The sequence below is a fragment of the Phoenix dactylifera genome, chromosome 8 (genome assembly GCF_009389715.1).
Source record: "Phoenix dactylifera cultivar Barhee BC4 chromosome 8, palm_55x_up_171113_PBpolish2nd_filt_p, whole genome shotgun sequence".
Classification (NCBI taxonomy): Eukaryota; Viridiplantae; Streptophyta; class Magnoliopsida; order Arecales; family Arecaceae; genus Phoenix; species Phoenix dactylifera.
Window position 1 is genome coordinate 7,650,641 of NC_052399.1, and position 18,467 is coordinate 7,669,107.

The window sequence follows — 18,467 nt, forward strand, 5'->3', positions numbered from 1 at the left end:
GGTATAGGATTCGTCATCAGAGACCATGATGCCAGACTGATAGTGGCTAGGGGCCGGCAAATCTTCGACAAATCTATAATCAGTGTTGAGCTTAGAGTTGCATGAAAGGGCATCACCTATGCGAGGTATATGCTGGGTGCGGACTGTATCCTCCTCGAGAGAGACTTGGCCACAATGATCGAGTAGATCCGGGGTCGGGGTCGTACCGCTGGTTCTAGGCCGCTGCTCCTCGACATCTACAGGCTCTTAGATGAGTGTGGTTTCTATCGGGCCACATATGTCTACATGGAGACGAATAGTGCTGCTGACTAGGCGGCCTCCTTTGGGGCTCACCATTCTGAAGGCTTCACCTAAGAAGACCACATGTTTGTACCTTATCCTCTGTTCTATTTTCTTTTTTCTAATTTTGTTAGCTGCACTCACATCTGTCACGTGTGAGCCGCTGTTGTACTAAAAAAGCAGCATAACTAGCAGTAATAACCATAAAATCTATACGGAACCTTCCACTCTTGGTGGATTTGGAACGTAGATTTGATGCAAGTGGATGGAAAAATGTATAGATCGAGGGGTGATCTGTCCATTTTCCTTTGCCGTGCTTCATGCATTCTTCCTTCCACTCACATCAAATCGACATTTGGAACGAAACATGGAATAGTTAGAAACGCACATACGAAGACAGAACTAAGGGTTTCAATAATATGCTCTCTCAGGGACTCTATATTGGATATCCAGCAAATGAAACATTATACCTGTGGATTCTTTGGAGAACAGAACTGCAGTTCCAGATGTCTTGGGATCTAGGCAAAACTTGAGCATTTGATGGAACATAAAAGGTGAGCAGGACTTCATATCCCACTCATAATCTCTTTGTTCTTCATATGAAATTTTAATTCAAGAAATGTGATATCTTGCAAAAACGTGTTTTCAGGAGAAAATTAGGCCGATGCCTCGTAGCTTTCATTCAGCAAAATGAAAGTAAACATCAAGAGGAAACTTGTTCATATCCTATGCTATATGAGAAACACTATGTGAATAATATTGTGCTCCCTCTTTTCGGTCGGCTTGATCCAGGTAACAACAATTTAAGAATTGCCTTCCATCCAAATATTTGCATGCTGATAGCTTTTTTTCCTTTAATTACTTCAACTCCCATGAGGGGCTGCTAAGTTTTCTTGTCTTTTTGCTTAATGATCTTCATCTAAGACTCTGCTTTCGTGAGGGGCATCCATCCATGGGCCAAGACAGAGGAGTAGACGGCTCGATGAGCCAACAAGTGCAGTCCATTGCCTTGTGGTGCTGAAAAAATCTTAAGCGATGGAAACATTCTCAAAAAACCTTGCTTGACAATCACAGCACGGCATGGTTAAACTAGCAACAAGACAACACTGCGGACGACAAAAAATTTGAAGGCAGATAAATGCGTGGACACAAAGTCCCACACGTCTCAATAAAATGCATCAGTTCATGCGATGCAGCGTATCATCAAATGTATAAATGCGAACCAGTTAGAAATGTAGAAAACGGTCGGCCAAATGAAACAAAATGCCAAAACGCGATCCTGAAATCTATTTGATCAGTTGGATTGCAAGATAGAGAGCAATGTGTCATGTGTCACATCCCCCTCCATACTCGCATCTGTTTAGGCAAAAGCCCCTAAAACACCACAATCTAGGTCAATGACTTTTTACATAGAATGACCATGCAAACAGAAAGAGCTGATGGCCCACAGATTGAGAAAGAGTTCTTTGTTAGCTGACAAGATCCATGCCACGCGCTTAGCAGGGAATGAATTTGGCGGTAGACTTTCATAGCTGCCATCCGCCAAGTTGTGGATATAGACATTTGACTCCATATCAGGATCAGTTGGTTCTTCCCAGATGAATCTCTTCCGTTTTGCTGCCTCAAGGTCCAGACATCTTGGCTCCCAATATTCATTCGGTCTTAAAGTGGAAACCTTCCTTCCCCTGTTCCTCCATGCAAAATGAGCAACAACTGGTTTTCTCCAACTCAAGATCATCCAGATATTCAGTTCAGAGAAGTTTAAAGAGCTGAAGCATGGAGACACAAAATAGACCCTCACAATTTCCCCTTCACCTTCGACAATGTTTTTCGAACCACCTATAAGGTTATGGTGATGTGAGAAGAACATCCAACTCTTTTCTAGCAGATCAAGAGTGACAAACCTCCCTTTCTTACAATCAATGCACAGAACCTGCATTCCGACTAAAGTCATAGCACTTATAGAAGTAAATCGCTCATGCTTCTTAAAGGCATACACCTTCCAAGCTTCATCTCCAGGGCAGATCATATGCATTGAGATCCAATGGTCTTCGTTGTTGATGTAGATGGCACGGCCGGACACACTAGATTTAGTGGTTGCTTATGAGATCAACAAACGATATTTATTTTCTAAATCTTTGAAATGCAAGAGCCACACAATTACTGATATCTGTTAATAGCAACCAGTATTATGTTTTAACAGGAGCTTTTACAATACCGCCATTAGAGCTGGATTCCATTATGGTACTTATCTACAATCATACTGATCAAATAAAAGGGATTCATGTAATAAGTACATGAAAATGATCAAGACGAGAGCTAACCTTCTGTATGAGGATGTGGGCATGAACAGCTTAATTATACATGATGACAAGATATGTGGATAAGTAATCAAAGCAGATTATATGTCATAATACGAGATTAAAATATGAGAATGCAACTCTTCATCTGTACAAGTTTTAAGTAATGCAGACAATCTAGAGATAATATTGAATATCGAGCAGTCAATGTTTGAATAGATTCCTACAAAATCTTACCGCCGGTTGAATTTCTTAGGGCTGGAGATTAAAAGTTAGCACCAAGAAATTCAACTAGGGATAGGATTTTGCAGGAATCCATTCAAACATTAACTGTTCAATATTCGATGTTATCTCTTGATTTTCTACATCACTTAAAATTTGTAGAGATAAAGAGTTGTAATCTTATATCTTAATCTAGTAGTATAACATATAATCCGCTTTAACAACTTATCAATATATCTTGTCATCATGCAGTATAAGCTGTTCATGCTCACATCCCCATACGGAAGGTTAACTCTCATCCAGTGACCATTTTTACGAATCATTACGCAAATTCCTCCTCTTGGATTAGTATGAATACAGATAAGCATTATAATGAAATCCAACTTTGATTGTGGTGTTGTGAAAGCTCCAGCTAAAACATAAAATTAACTGCTGTTACTGGCAATTATGTGATGCTTACATTTGAAAAGTTTAGCTAGATACCACTTCCTAATCTCATACGCAACCTCTTTAGAAAGAACCTGACCATTCAGTTGTTGGATGTTCATCTGACAACTCCTCTTGTATATGGATTGAAAAATTCAACACCCTCGAAATTCGAATTCTGCAAAAATAATATGGAACCTTGATCAACTTCTGTGAGTCTCCCCTTTTCAAGTGCATTGGACTCTAATTTATATGCAGGTGGCGTACATGCAAGAGAGTTAGAGTTGCAATTTGACGACAATTGTATGTCGCATAAAAACATTGCTAATGATTGATAAGAAATATTATTGTCTCAAATTCTCACCATTGACATAAACAGAAAATATTACTACTTACTTCAAGGATAGCGGTGCTTCAGGTGGGAATATTGAGGAAATGCTTTGCAAGGGTAGATGAGTAAAAATCAAGGTGGGGACCTTCACAAGGGATGATGAGGTACTTCCCTTCTGCATGGATTATACAAATCAAAATTATACAAGATCAATGGTCAAACAGCTTGACAACTACACATGATCTAATAAGAACATTAAGAAAAGGAATCAACAATTGGAAAAGAATTTATCATTGTGAGACAGACTTCTGAGTTATAGCAATCATAATTCATGACCGATGACTGCATAATGATTTCAATTATATCAAACAGCAACTTTGATTAGTTACAAATCAATATAAATTATATCCTACTCTGTTTCGATTCATAACCAGATCATGATAAACTTTTTCTTTAAGAAAAAACTTTCGAAAAAATAGGTGTTGTAGCGAATATACATAAAATAGAAACATTTAAATTAATTTGTATTGGACAACTTTGATGTTACTTGAGGCCCAAGTAGCATCAGAAGTGTATGGGTATCCAAATTGGTGTTACAAACTATTCCTGCTATCTTTTTATATCATGCACAAGTTAATAAAAATTCAAGTGCTTTGGCTACCATATATGTATGGATCAAAACAAACCTTTTTTCTTATTTTCAAATAAACCATTCATCTTGCAACCATCTAAATAACATCTGGAACACTTAGCAAATCAAAATTCTGATATCTTGAAGTTCTCTTACCTATGCATTAATTGTACACAACATGGTTGATATTGGCATGGCTAGGGTTGTAAAGTCTACAATGGTTCATATGAAATGAGAATATACATTGTCGATCACAATCTGTAGATCTTAAAACTCACATCCCAAAACTTAATTATATCTAATAGATCCAAATTAAAATAAACTAAATTATTTTGCCATGTGACAGAAGGAAGCTTATTTTCTGAAATCACAGAGATTAGAAGTAACGAAACAATTTGTTTAGTTCTAGCCATAATAAATGATGCAGATAATCATTAAAGATGTGGATCATGATTATTTGATCCTCCAAGATCCATCTTTGAGATAGTGATGATGATGCCCTTCTGCAAATGCTAGCTTGGATATCTTCAGAGACATGTAGGATACATGGACTTGAATAGAAGCCAACCACTTTTTCCCTTCAAAAGGTTATCATTAAATCTTGGAAATCTCAGGCTGAAGAATAGAGCAAGTACACAATCCCGTTCAGTAACCAAGCATGTACAGGTGGTGAAGACTAGAGAAAGTAACCTCAATCCATGAAAACCATATCATGTATGTAGTCACTTGAAAATGAATCATTTGAGTTTGTTCTTAACTTCTTAGGTAAGTCTATGTAGAAGGTGTCTGTATTTTCTGGGTTCCTGCTCGGTAGGAGGCTCTAGCAAAAGGTCTTTGAGAACTGGGCTCGTTTGGTTCGCGGAAAGCATTTTTTCTTCTAGAAATAAGATTCCTGGAAAGCAGATTTCTAGAAAAAGGATGCCTGAAAAAGTACTTTTGGCATGTTTGGTTGACCATGGAAAAGTGATAGATTTTCAAAGTACTTATGTTTGGTTGACCATCCACTTTCCTAAAAAAGTTATGTGTAATTCCTATTATACTCTTAACAAAATTTAGGTCTTTAATGCCTCTTTAACGTTGAAGGGCCTTTTTGAAAAAAAAATAAAAATGGAGTTATTCCTGGCTCATGAGAAAATAACTTTTTCATGTTTCTCATAGAAAAGACTTTTCCATGAAATGTAGAAATCATATTCCCATGGGAATACAACTTTTCCATTTCTCTCCTTTGAAAACTCCAACCAAACAAAAGGCATCTCATTACTTTTCCGTTGACCATACTTCCCCCCTTCTTTTCCCGCGAACCAAACGAGCCCTAAGATGGATGCCATGAGCAGATACAAGATATATTCGTGAAAGGCAATTTGAAAGGAGATGCTTTCTTATTGCAGATGTTGAAACAGCTATTGGCTATCTTTTGTTTCCTCTATCTATTGTAACAGAAAATCAACTAGCGTCAATCAATTCAAACTGTTGAAAACTAGTATAATCATCATACTGAGACTTGCTAAGAGACAATATCACATATGATATAGCATACAGATAACAGGATATTGTCCAAAATGTTCTACATTCTGTTAGATATTCTATCAATCCATAATACTGATAAAACCCTATTATATTAAGTAATAGAATATATTCTTAGCCTATTAGAATTCATTAAGATTTTGGAAGCTTGAAGAGAACATGAAGATTCCTTCAGATTTAGATTTACGTGCTGGTGACTTTCATCGTATGCATAATGTTATGGAGAGCTAATTATCAAGTTTGACACCTCTAGAAGCCAAGAGTGTATATCCTTTTCAAGCAAGCTGTTTGGAACAGGACAATGATTGTTTTCAATGTGGAAAAATTAGCGTGACACCTCCTTACTGACAAGAACAGATAGCTAGCTCTGGTTATGAAGCAAATATCAGTAGGGATGTGGGAAGAAGGTTAGGGTGACTTTGGTTGTCTCTTGACTCAGATGGTTGCACATCATCCAGTTTAAAAGAATTCGGCAATTCATGAGGACTCAGCCTTTAAACCATTTCTTTTAAAGCCAGAGGTTTCTAACTGAAATTCAGCAAAATTCAGCCATGTTTAAAAAGGCTGGATTCTCCACATAACTCTGAGGAGATGATGAATGACTACAGCCACTCTGTTGTGAAAGAGCTAGTCGATATAAGAACATGACAAGGGATATAAGCAGATGAAGGAAGAAGTTTATGGAAAGAAGCCACAGTTGGCAATTAGCAAAGAAGAGGTGGAGAGCATATGAGCAGAAAGATTGCTAGAGTGGTCCTTTCTTTTTGTAAATAATAGTCGAACTGCCACCTTAGGAAATCCTAACTTAAATATTTGGAAAGCATCTCTCAAGTTTCAAATCTATAACCTCCTCTTGAGTTTAGGATGGGTGCAAACACAAGGGTTAGTCCCAGTTTGTCCTAGAGTCATCAAACTTAAGTGCCTTCACAAGCTCTCGAGCAGCTTTGATGCTCAAAGTAAAAACATAAGGTGATGTAACCAACATTGTCCTTTCTTCCAGTAGTCAAGGTTTGGTCACTTGAGCTTTTCTCAATTTATATCCTCCTTGCTTGCACAATGAAAGCAAAATCAATGGGAAGTAACTGGCATTATGGACCTACAAGAAGAACTAAATTTGCTAAAGAAAGCCAGAATCAGACCTTGCTGGCGTTTTTGAACATTCTGGGAGTTGAATGCTAGAGTAAGAGGTGGTACTAGAGACTTGGACTACTCTTTTCTATAAAGGCTGAATTACAGTATGTTTGAGGTTAAGTGCAAGGTGATAGTGGAATAAACCAAGAGTTGGAAACTTGATTAAGGTGTACATTGATTGTTTTCATTTGCCTTCAAAAGTTCAATCTTGGATCATTATGCCCAAATGAATAGCACCGTTTTGGATGATTATGCCCATCAACTTCAAACAAAAACTCGATTTCACTCCTATCTCCACTTTACGTCATTCATTATACTATTTCGTCCTATTAATTTCGAAATCCTTGATTTCTGAGGCTTTTGTCTAGACTACAAGTTCAGCGTTTAACCTAGTTAAGTTCTCAATACTATTCATGCAGAAACAACTTATATGATACACCACATTACCTATATGTGAATATAGAAGCAAACAAACAGTAACTAAAATACATAGCAACTAAAGGATAGAAAGTTTCAAAAGTTTGTATATTAATCTATATTAATCTGAGCCCGCCAGTTTACCCCCATAAGAAAGAAGGACAAGAATTGATATGCTGGTAAAGGGCTTCTAGCACAATATGGGGTTGCATAGTGCGATGTAGACATAGGTTAGGACATAACCTGATAAAAAGTGGCATTTGAACATATTCCATATCTATGAAGCACTTATTCACATGAATACGAGGCAAGAACAAGACATGATATGGATACAAAAATACAACAAATCTTGAAAAAAATGCGATACAATACATCGAGGAGGCAACAATATTTATTTATTTATGTATGTATGTTAGCATCTACATAGTATATATTAACAAGTATTCATCAAACATAACAAGCTATTACAATAGCATAGTCATCAATCCATGCAGTAATATCCAACATCATATACTTTTATTTAACCATCCATCATCAAGTCAAAAAGATCATTATTCATCAGAGTATGCCGGCGGCATCAGAGAAGTATCTGAAGCCCTTTCGGGTTCTTAAACAAATAGGTTACTTGAAATAAGTACTCATAGATGTAGCCACATGTGAAATAGATTGTTATAATTAGTCTAATAAAACTTTTTGATATGCAAGGACATCCTTCTACCAAAAAAAAAAAAACCAAGAAGCCATTAAATTTTTCAAGGGATTGGTATACCTGCGGCGTATTGGAGGATGAGGAGGAGCCATATCCCACCTGATGCTGGATCCTCTTTTCCTTCATCATCTGGATCTCGAGTTGCCTGCCTCTCTCCTTTCTCCTCTGATCCTCCATTTTTAGGATCATCCGTTGAGTCTTTTCCTTCCTTCTATTCTTCTCCCCCAGCGGATCGACCAGCTGCATCATTGATTCAACAAGCAACGATAACACAGCCAGAATGGAAACAAAGCATCGCGCAGTTTACAAAGAAGGGGGATATACCTGGGAGATGGGTTATCACTCCTCGGAGGCTTCTTGCATTGCGGAGAACGGAGGAGGAAGAAGAAGGGGAAAGGGGAGGAAGACAAAAAAGGGGTCTTTGGGAGGAGGAAAAGGCCTCCGGACATGAATCCGATTTTGTTTTGCATTTGATAAGAGCGTGACGCCCGCTGTTCACAAGGATGGGGGTTGTATCTTTCGGGCGAAAGAAGGATTTACCTTCCTTCCCGCGCATCCACCGTTGGATTGCGAAGTTGGTAGCTTCCAGAAGAAACTTGAAGTGCTTTGAGTGTTGTGCCGGATCTCGATTCAACGGTCTATCTCGCGAGGGAAGATCAATGGTTCTTTTGCGCAAAAGATACAACCCGAAACTGTTTACCGTACAGAGTCCGTGACACAAGCAATAATTTGTCGCCACGTAGACATGGAATGTGTCGGTAAGAATGTTGTCGGACCGGCGAGGGGACCCAAATTTTGACATCTCAAAAATTTTATTAATATACTTGCAAAAACAAATATTGTTTTGATAAAATATTTTCAGTTGGCTATTTAGTAATTGTCTATCATCTATAGCTCCTAAGCATTGATCGCTAAATAATATTGATTTTATATTTCCGGACGATCATCGTGTGCTATTTTTTTTTGGGTAAATCGAACAAATTAATCCAAATAAGTATAAGTATATCCGTAGGAATTAATAAACAAAATATTTAATAATAAATCAAAAAAGAATTATCGTAGAATTCCATAATGCAATTTTGATATATTTAGTCATATAAGATATCATCCAATTAGCTGCACTATTAACTAACCTATATATATATATATATATAATGTTAAAAGAAAGAAATGTGTACAACAATCAACAGAAATCTTAGAGAAGAAGATGGAATTTGATTTCAGCATTAGATAGATTTGAGAGCCATCTAATAACAATCAAAGAATCGACCTCCAAGTAAATATTGGTTGCCCTTAATGTCTGAATAGTATAAGTTAACACTTCGATGTTGCATGCAATTTTGTTATTGGAACAGTTGTATCAAGAATAGAAGAAAGAATCTACACATTCCGGATGGATCGCGGCTGCTTCCAGATCTTCCTCTATCTGCATCCTTCTATATCATCACTGCTAGCTGCTTAAGTATGAAATAGATAATACATCTTTATTATACGTTTGATGCATTTTATTGTATATCCGCTATATATATATATTACACATCCAATAAGTATTTATTTAGAATGTCACATGTTGCACTTGGACATGACAATAAAATTATTCAAGGCCCCTATATGTGTATCAACTTGCAAGGAAAAAAAAAATCCAACTTTTTAAAAAAAATCCACAATCAAGTGAATTTTTCAATGCAAAATCCATCACTTACTAATATCCCTCTGCCTTCACCAATGTCATAGCTTTATGCCCGAGTCAAAGTTAGGGTTATGGGAAAGCTTAATCCACTTATCCTTGTTAAGTGTTGGTGATGAAGGCGTTCACAAGATAAATTTCTTGCTATGCATATGTTTTTCGAAGGAACCCACTCCCTGTGTCATTTACTCTTTTCTGATTCGGTCGGCCTTACCCATGCTCGGCACATGTGAGCAGCCATTGTACCAAAAAAAAAAAAAAAAGAAAAGAGAAAGGGACCAGGTAATTGATCCTATAGCTTTAGGTTTTGGAGTTTCTTCTTGACCTGATGTACCTGATGGAGCGGCATTTTCAGATGGCGGCCTCAGATTTTCTTAGATTTTGAAACATCTTGATGTCGTGTAAGTGCACTAGGAAAAAAACGAGCATGCCAATCTGACTTCGTTGTACCATTTATGTCCAATTCGATTAAATCCAGTTTGGATTAAGTGATATAAGAGAACATGAAAGAATTCCTCTACTTCACTATAATTTGCAGCAAAAAAAGAGGCAAAATCTACCACATATCAATCCTCCTCTCTCTTGAAATGAAACAATCTATATTGATTTCGTAACTTCTGATATCCAACATCATCCTCCACCACCTTCTAATACTAATCTTAAAAACAGAACCAGATGAGGAAAGAAAGAAAAGAAAAGGAACCTTAAATCAATAAAACCTTGTAGTTTCTCCACCAAAACATGGACACTTCCAGCTTCATGCTTCTTCCTCCATGGCAGCTCTGCAATACAGCAGGGAGACACTAGAAAATCAGCTCCTGTTGTGGATTGGATTGGACCCCCTTCGAACTCTTCTCTTGCTCATTTGGGTAGACTGGAATGACGAAGATCCCGAAGTTGATTTCTTCTTGGTGTTCAAGTTTGCGACGCCAATGTTCTTGAGGATGTGTGGCTTCTTTGCTGCTAGCCCATGCCCTGGACCCAGCCTGTGGACGAGGTCTGTTCTTCCAAGGCCATGGACCATCCTTGGTTCCATGGCCAAGAGACCAACACAAACTAGGAGAGCAAAGAGCCTGTAAGTGAGAAAAGCCATTGCTCCTTCGCTTGAAGACAGAGATGGTAGTAGGCTCTGATCATCTTCACTTCTGATGTCCTGTCTATGTAGATATATCCCTGTTTGGATTTTGGGTCTAAAAGCAATAAAGCTTGCCCAGGGGCCCAAAACACTCACACAAACTGAGATTCACTTCAATCATATGCCAGCAACCAAGGCACATCTAAGGCTGTTTTAGAAGGTTCTCACAGGAATGAATAAAGTAATTGGAAGCCAGTCCTTGGGAAGCTATAACCTTTCTTTTTGCTCTACTGTGATCTTCCTCTACTTTGAACTCCCCTCTGAAAGCACATCTACCCATGCAGCTAATAACAGCAGCACTTGGTTTTTCGTGCTAGAATAGGCTTCTTTGCGCTTTTGTTTGCTATCTTGCAGCCAAACTCCCTTTCCCTTAAAATTTTCCAAGCCTCCAGACTTGATTCAAAGTTTTAAAGAGAACCCACAATTAGCTTCCCTCATCTTCACCAATTTTAATCCTCCTCCTCTTTTAGTTTTCTCGTTTTCCTATGCGCACCATCTTCTCTTTTACTTGCTGCTTTTATATATCCATTGGCACATATAACCACTTGCAACCTGGAGGATTCCTAACAGCATAAGCTTTGCCACTTTATCAAAATCTAAGGGATGGGGTTTCATTCGAGATCAAGATTGTGGTGCACTGATCATAGTCCAAGCCAAGCAAAGCAACCGAGATCAAGATTTTGCTACAAACAGTCGGGCTATCCTTTGCCTTTGTGTTAAAGCAAAAGAGCGACAGTAGCCGTTGCTCTATAAAGTGGTTCTCGTAAACGACCTCCCTTGAAGGGGGTTGGCTTGCACACTAACTACTAGATAGTTTGAGTTTGAAGTAACCCAGCAAAGCAGCAATCTTATCAACTTAGATTTATGCATCTACTCAAATTTCGACAACTGTTGGCACAAGTTACTCTCTTAGAATAGTCAAGTAGTCTTTTGCAGTTCTGACGCGATCATGCATGCGATAATTACATAAAGAGATCTGGATTCCTTTGTACAAGGTTTGTACTCAAGATAGATTCTCTTATATTATGGTTTTCAAATAAGAGGTGCCCACAAGAATGTGATTGCTGTAAAGTAAGGGTAAGTAAAAGAAGGAAAGACAGAAGTTACTACCGAAAAAAAGGGAAATAAAGAAAGAAGAAACTAAAGAGTGACGAGGGAATTTTAACCGAGCCTTCTTTGGAGGCAAGATTCTTAAAGTGTGTGGCATTTTACTAATATTTCTCCAAAGCAGAGGGTTGGACTGGGTGCCTCCTGCTCCTTTGAGCAAGGGTTGCATTGCCTGAGGCCACTAGTTTAGCATTGTCGCACCAGAATTTAAGGAAAAGAAGCAATGACTAAAGGCTTGGTTAATCCAGCTAAACAAAGCATGGTTCATCCAGTTAAACTAGTCTTGAGTGGTTGCAGCATTTGAAGGGCAATTATGAAGCTCAAAGTGTGATAGTTCCTTCCCCTCTAAGCAATGGAAACCTCTGTGCTGCCACCAAAACAATACATGTGCATAAAGCAGTACATCGTATGCAAGCATGGATAGATCATGAGAAAAGCGAATTATGCTCAAAAACTGAACAGAAAAAGAATGAAATCACAAACATGTGGAACTTATCAGACTCTTGTTTTTATGGCAACTGCAATAAAGAATATCCATTGCTTTATCAGAAAGGGGGAGAAAATAAAATCCACTATTTCCCTGCTTTGCAATTAAACTAGCATTTAAAGGTTCTACCTGAACTAGGATCTTGTTTATATGAGGTACCATATAGGATGGTGAAACAAATGAGAGAAACATAAAATGTTTTTGCCATTACAGAGACTCGATTTCCTTTTGATGTTTAGCGTTTACACATGTTTCCCAGTTGCCAACTTTGAATTATTCAGCTACAACATTCAGTGGCATTAATCTATTGTCTAAGTTTCATGATACCTTCTAGAAGTAAGCTAATATAGAAGTCAGTAAGAACATTAGTCTCAAGTGCCTTAGCTGTCCCAGGCAATGCGTCCAAGTTGTACTAGCCCCTTCAAATCAAACATGAGATACGACTCCCCCTCGTCCAAAAGTTAATCCCACTCTGTTTGAGTGAAGCATTGATGGTCCTGAACTCAAAAATGCAGACCGGCAAACCACTATAATTTGTGGTTGACAATAGACTAGCTAATCTATAATGCATCTCTTGCTGCTGCGCCTAAAATATTCTGTACAATTAAGCAGAAATATTCCATCAAATTAGTCCAGTTAAATGGATATATGATGTTGTCATTAAGTTCTTTCAACAACAATGATACAATGTTGTCATTATGCGAGAGAGAAAACGGAAGGTATGGGACCATGCCAAACCACTTAAATGGAGGATCAAGATAGCAACCCAACCATGTCTAAATCAGATATTACACCCTTGACACAGATAAATAGAAGTATGCACAAAGCAGGCCTTACAGAACACTAATGCCATCTTCAAACAGTTATGCAGAACAATAGAGAATGGATCTCCATGCATACATATTGGAGCAAAACAGATAACAACAAAGAGGTAGTTATAATCCAGGTTAGAAAACAGAGCACCTGAAACTGAAAGAAAGGTGCTTAGAGTCTTGTTATTAGCCTGTCTAGTGTTTCATGTATTGTTCATTATTCAAAGGGAATAATTTGTTGGGTTGGTTGTTTGTTTGGATGTGGCTGGGCTTCATCCAACCTCTAGATTATCCCCCTCTTGTGAATTTGTCTTAAGAAGAAACAAACAAGAGGGTATATAGTCTTCTTTGTCGCATGTACTGATGAACATCAACAAAAATAAATTGAGGCATTAAAGTGTTTTTGTATCTAATAACTGAAATAGTAGGTATTACTTCATATTCATGTGAGGGTATAAGAGCCTATAGTTTGACTAGTCTCTCTCAGTAAACCACATTTCCCCTCAGCATTTTGTACATCTGTACATATCTGTACAGCTATTGTTATAAGTATTCGGCTCTCTCTTCGATTAGCCAAGTAGTCTTTTGCAGTTCTGTAGCAATTATGCAAGTGATTATTACATACAAAGATCTATGTTCCCTTTTTCTAAGGTCTGGGACTCAAGATAGATTCTCTTGTTTTAAGGTTTTAAAAATAAGAGGTGTCCACAGGATTGTGATTTTTTGTAAAAGAAGAGGAAGTATCAAAATAGTTATTTCAGACAAAAAAAGAGTAGTGACAGAATAAAAGGGATAAATTAAAAGGAAATGAGGAAGTCTTAATGATGTGGCCCTCTTCCTGAAGACAAGATTCTTAAAGTGGAGCCATTTTGCTAGTATTTCTTTGTAGCAGAGGGTTATAGAGGGTGCCTCTTGCTCCTTAAGCAAGGCTTGCAGGGTCTGTCTTAGGCTGCTAGTTCAAAATTGAGGTCACAGAATTTTAGGAGTAATGACTAAAAGCTTGGTTAATTTGGCTAAGCTAGTCTTGCGAGGTTGCCCAAATGAATCATTCAAGCATTACAAGGAAAATCCAGAACTTCCCTGCTTACCTCTTGAACTAGTATTCATGGGTTCTCTTTAAATTTATTTAAAATATTGAAATTAACAGTAAGATACATACTTGTAGGCAGATCTCTATGACTATCTTCTTTCTGGCCCTTTCAGAGAGTTTGTCTCCATTTGATGTTAGGGTTCACATATGTTCTCCCAGAAGCCTTGATTCAATCTTTCCAGTAATATGCTGATTAATTTAAGGCGCAACATTCGATGTCATTACAATTTTAATGTCTAGAATTTGTAAAACCTTCTCAAGTAAAGTTAATATCAAAGTCGTAGAAATATTGGTTTCAGGTGCTGTAGCTATACCCAGTGTTTGCAAGTTATAATTCTTCCCAGCCCCTTCAGATCATGTATGAGATATAACCATGCCCTTATTCCAGAACTAAGCCTAATATCTAGTGCTTATTTGTCGCTCATCCCTCAAAAGAAATGTTTGCACAAGATCTCATTATATACTGCTATTTATTTATATCAAATTGATAGATCTGCTAAGCTCCAATGCATCGTTTGCAGATACAGAAATAATATGGTGTAGAGTTAATTGAAATTATCTGATAAATTAGAACATGATGCGTCAATAATGCTTCCCAATAGTTATGATTCACCATTGCCAATATGTGATAAAATTAACGACACTTTTTTACAATGTCATATAACAAGACATTTCAATGGAATGAGCATCAACATGTAATAAACTCAAAACTTCAGGATTACAAATGGATATAAAGAAGGCTAGCTGATGTCAAACAATAATGACAGAAAACCCATGCTTTTTCTTGATTATTCATTACTTACAATAGACAAATCGAGATGTCTTTTGACACACCCTGGAAGCAAAGTCTTCGACTTTTTGATATCAAGATCCATCTGGCTTCAAAACCCAGATTTTATGCTTATTTTCTCTGAGAAGAGAATATACAGGTTATTTTTTCTCCGTTTTTTGGAATGTAGTAGATGCCCATTTAGCAACAAAATATCACAATGGTCATAACTGCTACGAGACATCTTTGATCAAAGGTACTGAGATGTAGTCCAGAATTCCAGATTGTTCCTCCTTCAATGCATTTAACTAAGCTTTGGAAGACAAAATGGTCTGGATTCTTTCAAGAGAATAATAGAGCTACCAAGGTACAGCTATATCCCCACTATCATCACCAAGGCTATGGAATTTGATTTCACTCATTAAACTGCTACCTTGTTAATCTCATGATATTTTCTTTCATTTGCCAGGAACAGCCCCATTGGACAAACAGCTATTTCCCCTCCAATTTGTGCATCTGTTTTCTTAAACTGTTCACCTACGCTGCTACAATCTTTCTCGTAAGAGCCATCACAACTTGATAGCCACAAAGTATCAGACGCCCAACCAGGATATTTTTAGAGCTCTACTGGACTGCAGATATGTCAAGTTTTGCTGCAAATCCAATGCTGCAGCTGGCTGCAAAAACTAGAACTGTGCCTCCATACTGGTAGCAGATTTGAACAAATTTCACCATATCCTTGCATAATAGGAATAAGAAATGTCTGCTCTCAATACTCCAAATACAACCTCCTAACTCACTATATTCTTCTTTCTCAAGTTAAGTTGGAGTCTAAGATTTTAGTAGTGAAAATATGTAGAACAAAAAGAGCTCGAATCCAACAGGAGACAATTCTTAGAATCATTCTGTTACTCCAGTTACTGAACTTATTCCTGGCGTTCTAAGGAATGCTTGAGCTCCAATCAGCCTTCTTGCTAGCAACACATCATCCCATCTTCCTGATTCAGCAAAAGTATTGGAAGATATGACATAATCTTCAGGATCATAAAACTTCTTCAGCTGTATCAGCCTATCAACTAAACTTGCTCCAAGAACAACTTCCCCATGGACTCTGCAAGCACCTATAAGCATCCTCCAAATAACTGCATTGGGTTCAATAGGCATGTTCTTTACAAAATCATCCGCCTCCTCCAGCAACCCTGCACGGGCGAACATATCAACCATGCAACCACAATGCTCGATCTCAGGCTTTAAACTATAATCTTGGCACATGATTCTATACATATTTATACCATCATCAACCAAACCAGTATGGTCACAGGCTGATAAAACTCCTATGAATGTGATGCTATTTGGTTCAGCCCTTGCATCACGCATCTGCTGAAAGACTTCCAGAGCTTCCCTTCCTCTACCACTGATGGCATATCCAACAATCACAGAAGTCCATGAGATAACATCTCTCTTTGGCATCATACTAAATATTCTCTCAGCTCTATCCATGCGCCCAAATTTTGCATACATGTCTATAAGAGCATTGCATAGCACAGTGCTCCCAGCAAGACCATTTTGCTGAATGTCAGAAAGAATCCGATCACCGTCGTCAAACGCCTTCAAGTTTTGGCAAGCTGAAATTACACCTAGCATTGTCACTTCATCCGGGATCAGCTTTTCCACTTGAATCCTCTCAAAGAGATTCACGGCTTCATTAGAAAGCCCATTTTCAACATAAGCCAAAATAATTGAATTCCAAGAGACAATATTTCTGGTGGGCATCTCATCAAAAATTTTTCGAGCAATCTCTATCTTCCGACATTTAGAGTACATGTTGATCAGAGCTGTTGCTACAGGAACGGGAATATTGTTCACTCTTCTTCTCAGATAGGCATGGATCCAATCCCCCATTTCAAGATTTTTGCTCTGAGCACAGGCAGAAATCAAGCTAACTAGAGTCACTCTGTCGCCCTCAACACCTTGGCTTCTCATTTCTTCGAACAAGGATATAGCTTTATCAGCATCATCGTTTTTCCTATAACCAGCAATCAAACTATTCCAAGAAACCAAATCTCTTTCAGGCATTGCATGAAACAGATCCTCAGCATCCTTGATGCACCCAAATGAGGCATACATATCAATAAGAGCATTACCCACTGAAATCATCGAACAACCAAAAGATTTGCAGCAAAAGGCATGAAGAGACCTCCCAATACTCAGGTTTCCATACTCAGCACATGCACCGATCAAAATCACCAAAGTAACATCATTAGGACTCAGTTCTTCACCAAGACAACCATCCAGCATCTTATTGAATAAGCTCAACCCCATCCAAAAAAAATTTCTTTTTAAGAGCCCCGAAAGCATGCAGTTGATCGTAACTATAGTTCGGCAGGAAATTCCATCAAACAGATTGCAAGCGCTGCCAATCGAGTTCGCAGAGCTCGAGTAGAAATGGATCAGGGTGTTCTGGACATTTAGGTTGGATTCCAGTCCACGTCTAAGAACTTGGCAATGAATAGACTTTCCTTCTCTTATCGCCATCAGCCTACCGCAAGCTTTTACGGCCGACGCAAAGGTGAAGAGGTCGAGAGCAAAGGATGGCATTTTGCCATTCACACTCCATTGCAAATTTCTAAGGAGATGAAGGGATCGGTGCGGGTTGCCTCCAGACGCATGGCGGCGAATCATGGCATGCCAAGTGGCGGCATCGGGCTGCTCGATGGAGTTGAACAGGAGGGTGGCATGATCAAGAAGAGATGGTTTGCAGGCGCAGAGGTGGAAGAGCTTGAGGAGGATGGATTGGTCGGCGATGAGGCCGGTGGTGACGAGGTGGGAGTGGAGTTGGAGGAGGAGGTGGGTGGATAAGAGGGAGGAGTTTTGGTGGAGAAGGTGGAGGAATGGGTGTCTCAGCTTGGTATGAATGGCTGCGTTCATGGACGGAAGGAATGCTGGTTTTCTTTGTTGCTTTGGAATGCATCCAGGCATCCAGCAGCTCGTCAAATTTTGTGTCCTTCGAGTCAGTGGACGGGAAGATTGACACCTAAGGAAAACAGTTTATTTAACGCTTCTCTTCCTCGCGTATTGGTGGAGATCAGCTAGACAAGGGTATGCCACCCTAAAAAAATTCAAGAAAAAATTCAAGATGAGGGGTGAGGACAAGTTTTTTTTTTTGTTTTATTTTATTTTTATTTTCATCATGTTTATATATTTATATAAGTATAGCGTATTTTATAGCTATTATGACAGTTAAGAATTCCACTTCTTGTGAGTCCAAATTTGATAGATGCTGTGATAGCTAAGAATTCCTCTTCTGGTGAGTCTAAATTTAAATGAATTTAAAATTCAAATTTACAGCTGTTGGAGCAGTTACGAATTTTTTAGATTGAGCTTCTCCTTCACTTGCGCAGAAAGCTCGG

General features: G+C 38.3%; 2 protein-coding genes across 6 annotated transcripts; both read right to left on the reverse strand.

Moving 5' to 3' along the window:
• Positions 1-1,402: 1,402 nt before the first annotated feature.
• On the reverse strand, positions 1,403-8,413 carry LOC103701539. 5 transcript variants are annotated; one of them, XR_005512766.1, is made up of 5 exons: positions 8,295-8,413; positions 8,031-8,210; positions 3,624-3,733; positions 3,285-3,405; positions 1,403-2,363 (listed from the first exon to the last, which is right to left on the reverse strand). XR_005512766.1 is itself a non-coding variant. In XM_026802390.2 (5 exons), the coding sequence occupies exons 2-5, from the start codon at positions 8,157-8,159 to the stop codon at positions 2,161-2,163; spliced, it is 369 nt and encodes a 122-aa protein (XP_026658191.1). In that variant the 5' UTR covers positions 8,160-8,210; positions 8,295-8,413; the 3' UTR covers positions 1,403-2,160. The 5 variants fall into 5 exon arrangements, 2 of the variants coding, with proteins under 2 accessions (XP_026658191.1, XP_008781847.2); XR_003384587.2 differs by having other exon boundaries at positions 3,262-3,405; XM_026802390.2 differs by having other exon boundaries at positions 1,403-2,212; positions 3,328-3,405.
• A 1,826-nt stretch (positions 8,414-10,239) lies between these two features.
• On the reverse strand, positions 10,240-18,212 carry LOC103701538 (putative pentatricopeptide repeat-containing protein At1g74400). Its single transcript, XM_008783624.3, has 2 exons — positions 15,092-18,212; positions 10,240-12,982 (listed from the first exon to the last, which is right to left on the reverse strand). The coding sequence occupies exon 1, from the start codon at positions 18,034-18,036 to the stop codon at positions 15,958-15,960; it is 2,079 nt and encodes a 692-aa protein (XP_008781846.3). The 5' UTR covers positions 18,037-18,212; the 3' UTR covers positions 10,240-12,982; positions 15,092-15,957.
• Positions 18,213-18,467: the final 255 nt, after the last annotated feature.

What these genes read in the sequence shown, in the direction of transcription:
- LOC103701539 (XM_008783625.3), bottom strand. Translation starts at nt 8,159, where the DNA reads ATGATCCTAAAAATGGAGGATCAGAGGAGAAAGGAGAGAGGCAGGCAA. An exon ending in GAAGCACCGCTATCCTTGAA is followed by an intron (nt 3,406 to 3,623) that starts GTAAGTAGTAAT and finishes TTATTTTTGCAG; the next exon opens with AATTCGAATTTCGAGGGTGT. An exon ending in GAACATCCAACAACTGAATG is followed by an intron (nt 2,364 to 3,327) that starts GTCAGGTTCTTT and finishes CACTAAATCTAG; the next exon opens with TGTGTCCGGCCGTGCCATCT.
- LOC103701538 (XM_008783624.3), bottom strand. Translation starts at nt 18,036, where the DNA reads ATGCCTGGATGCATTCCAAAGCAACAAAGAAAACCAGCATTCCTTCCG.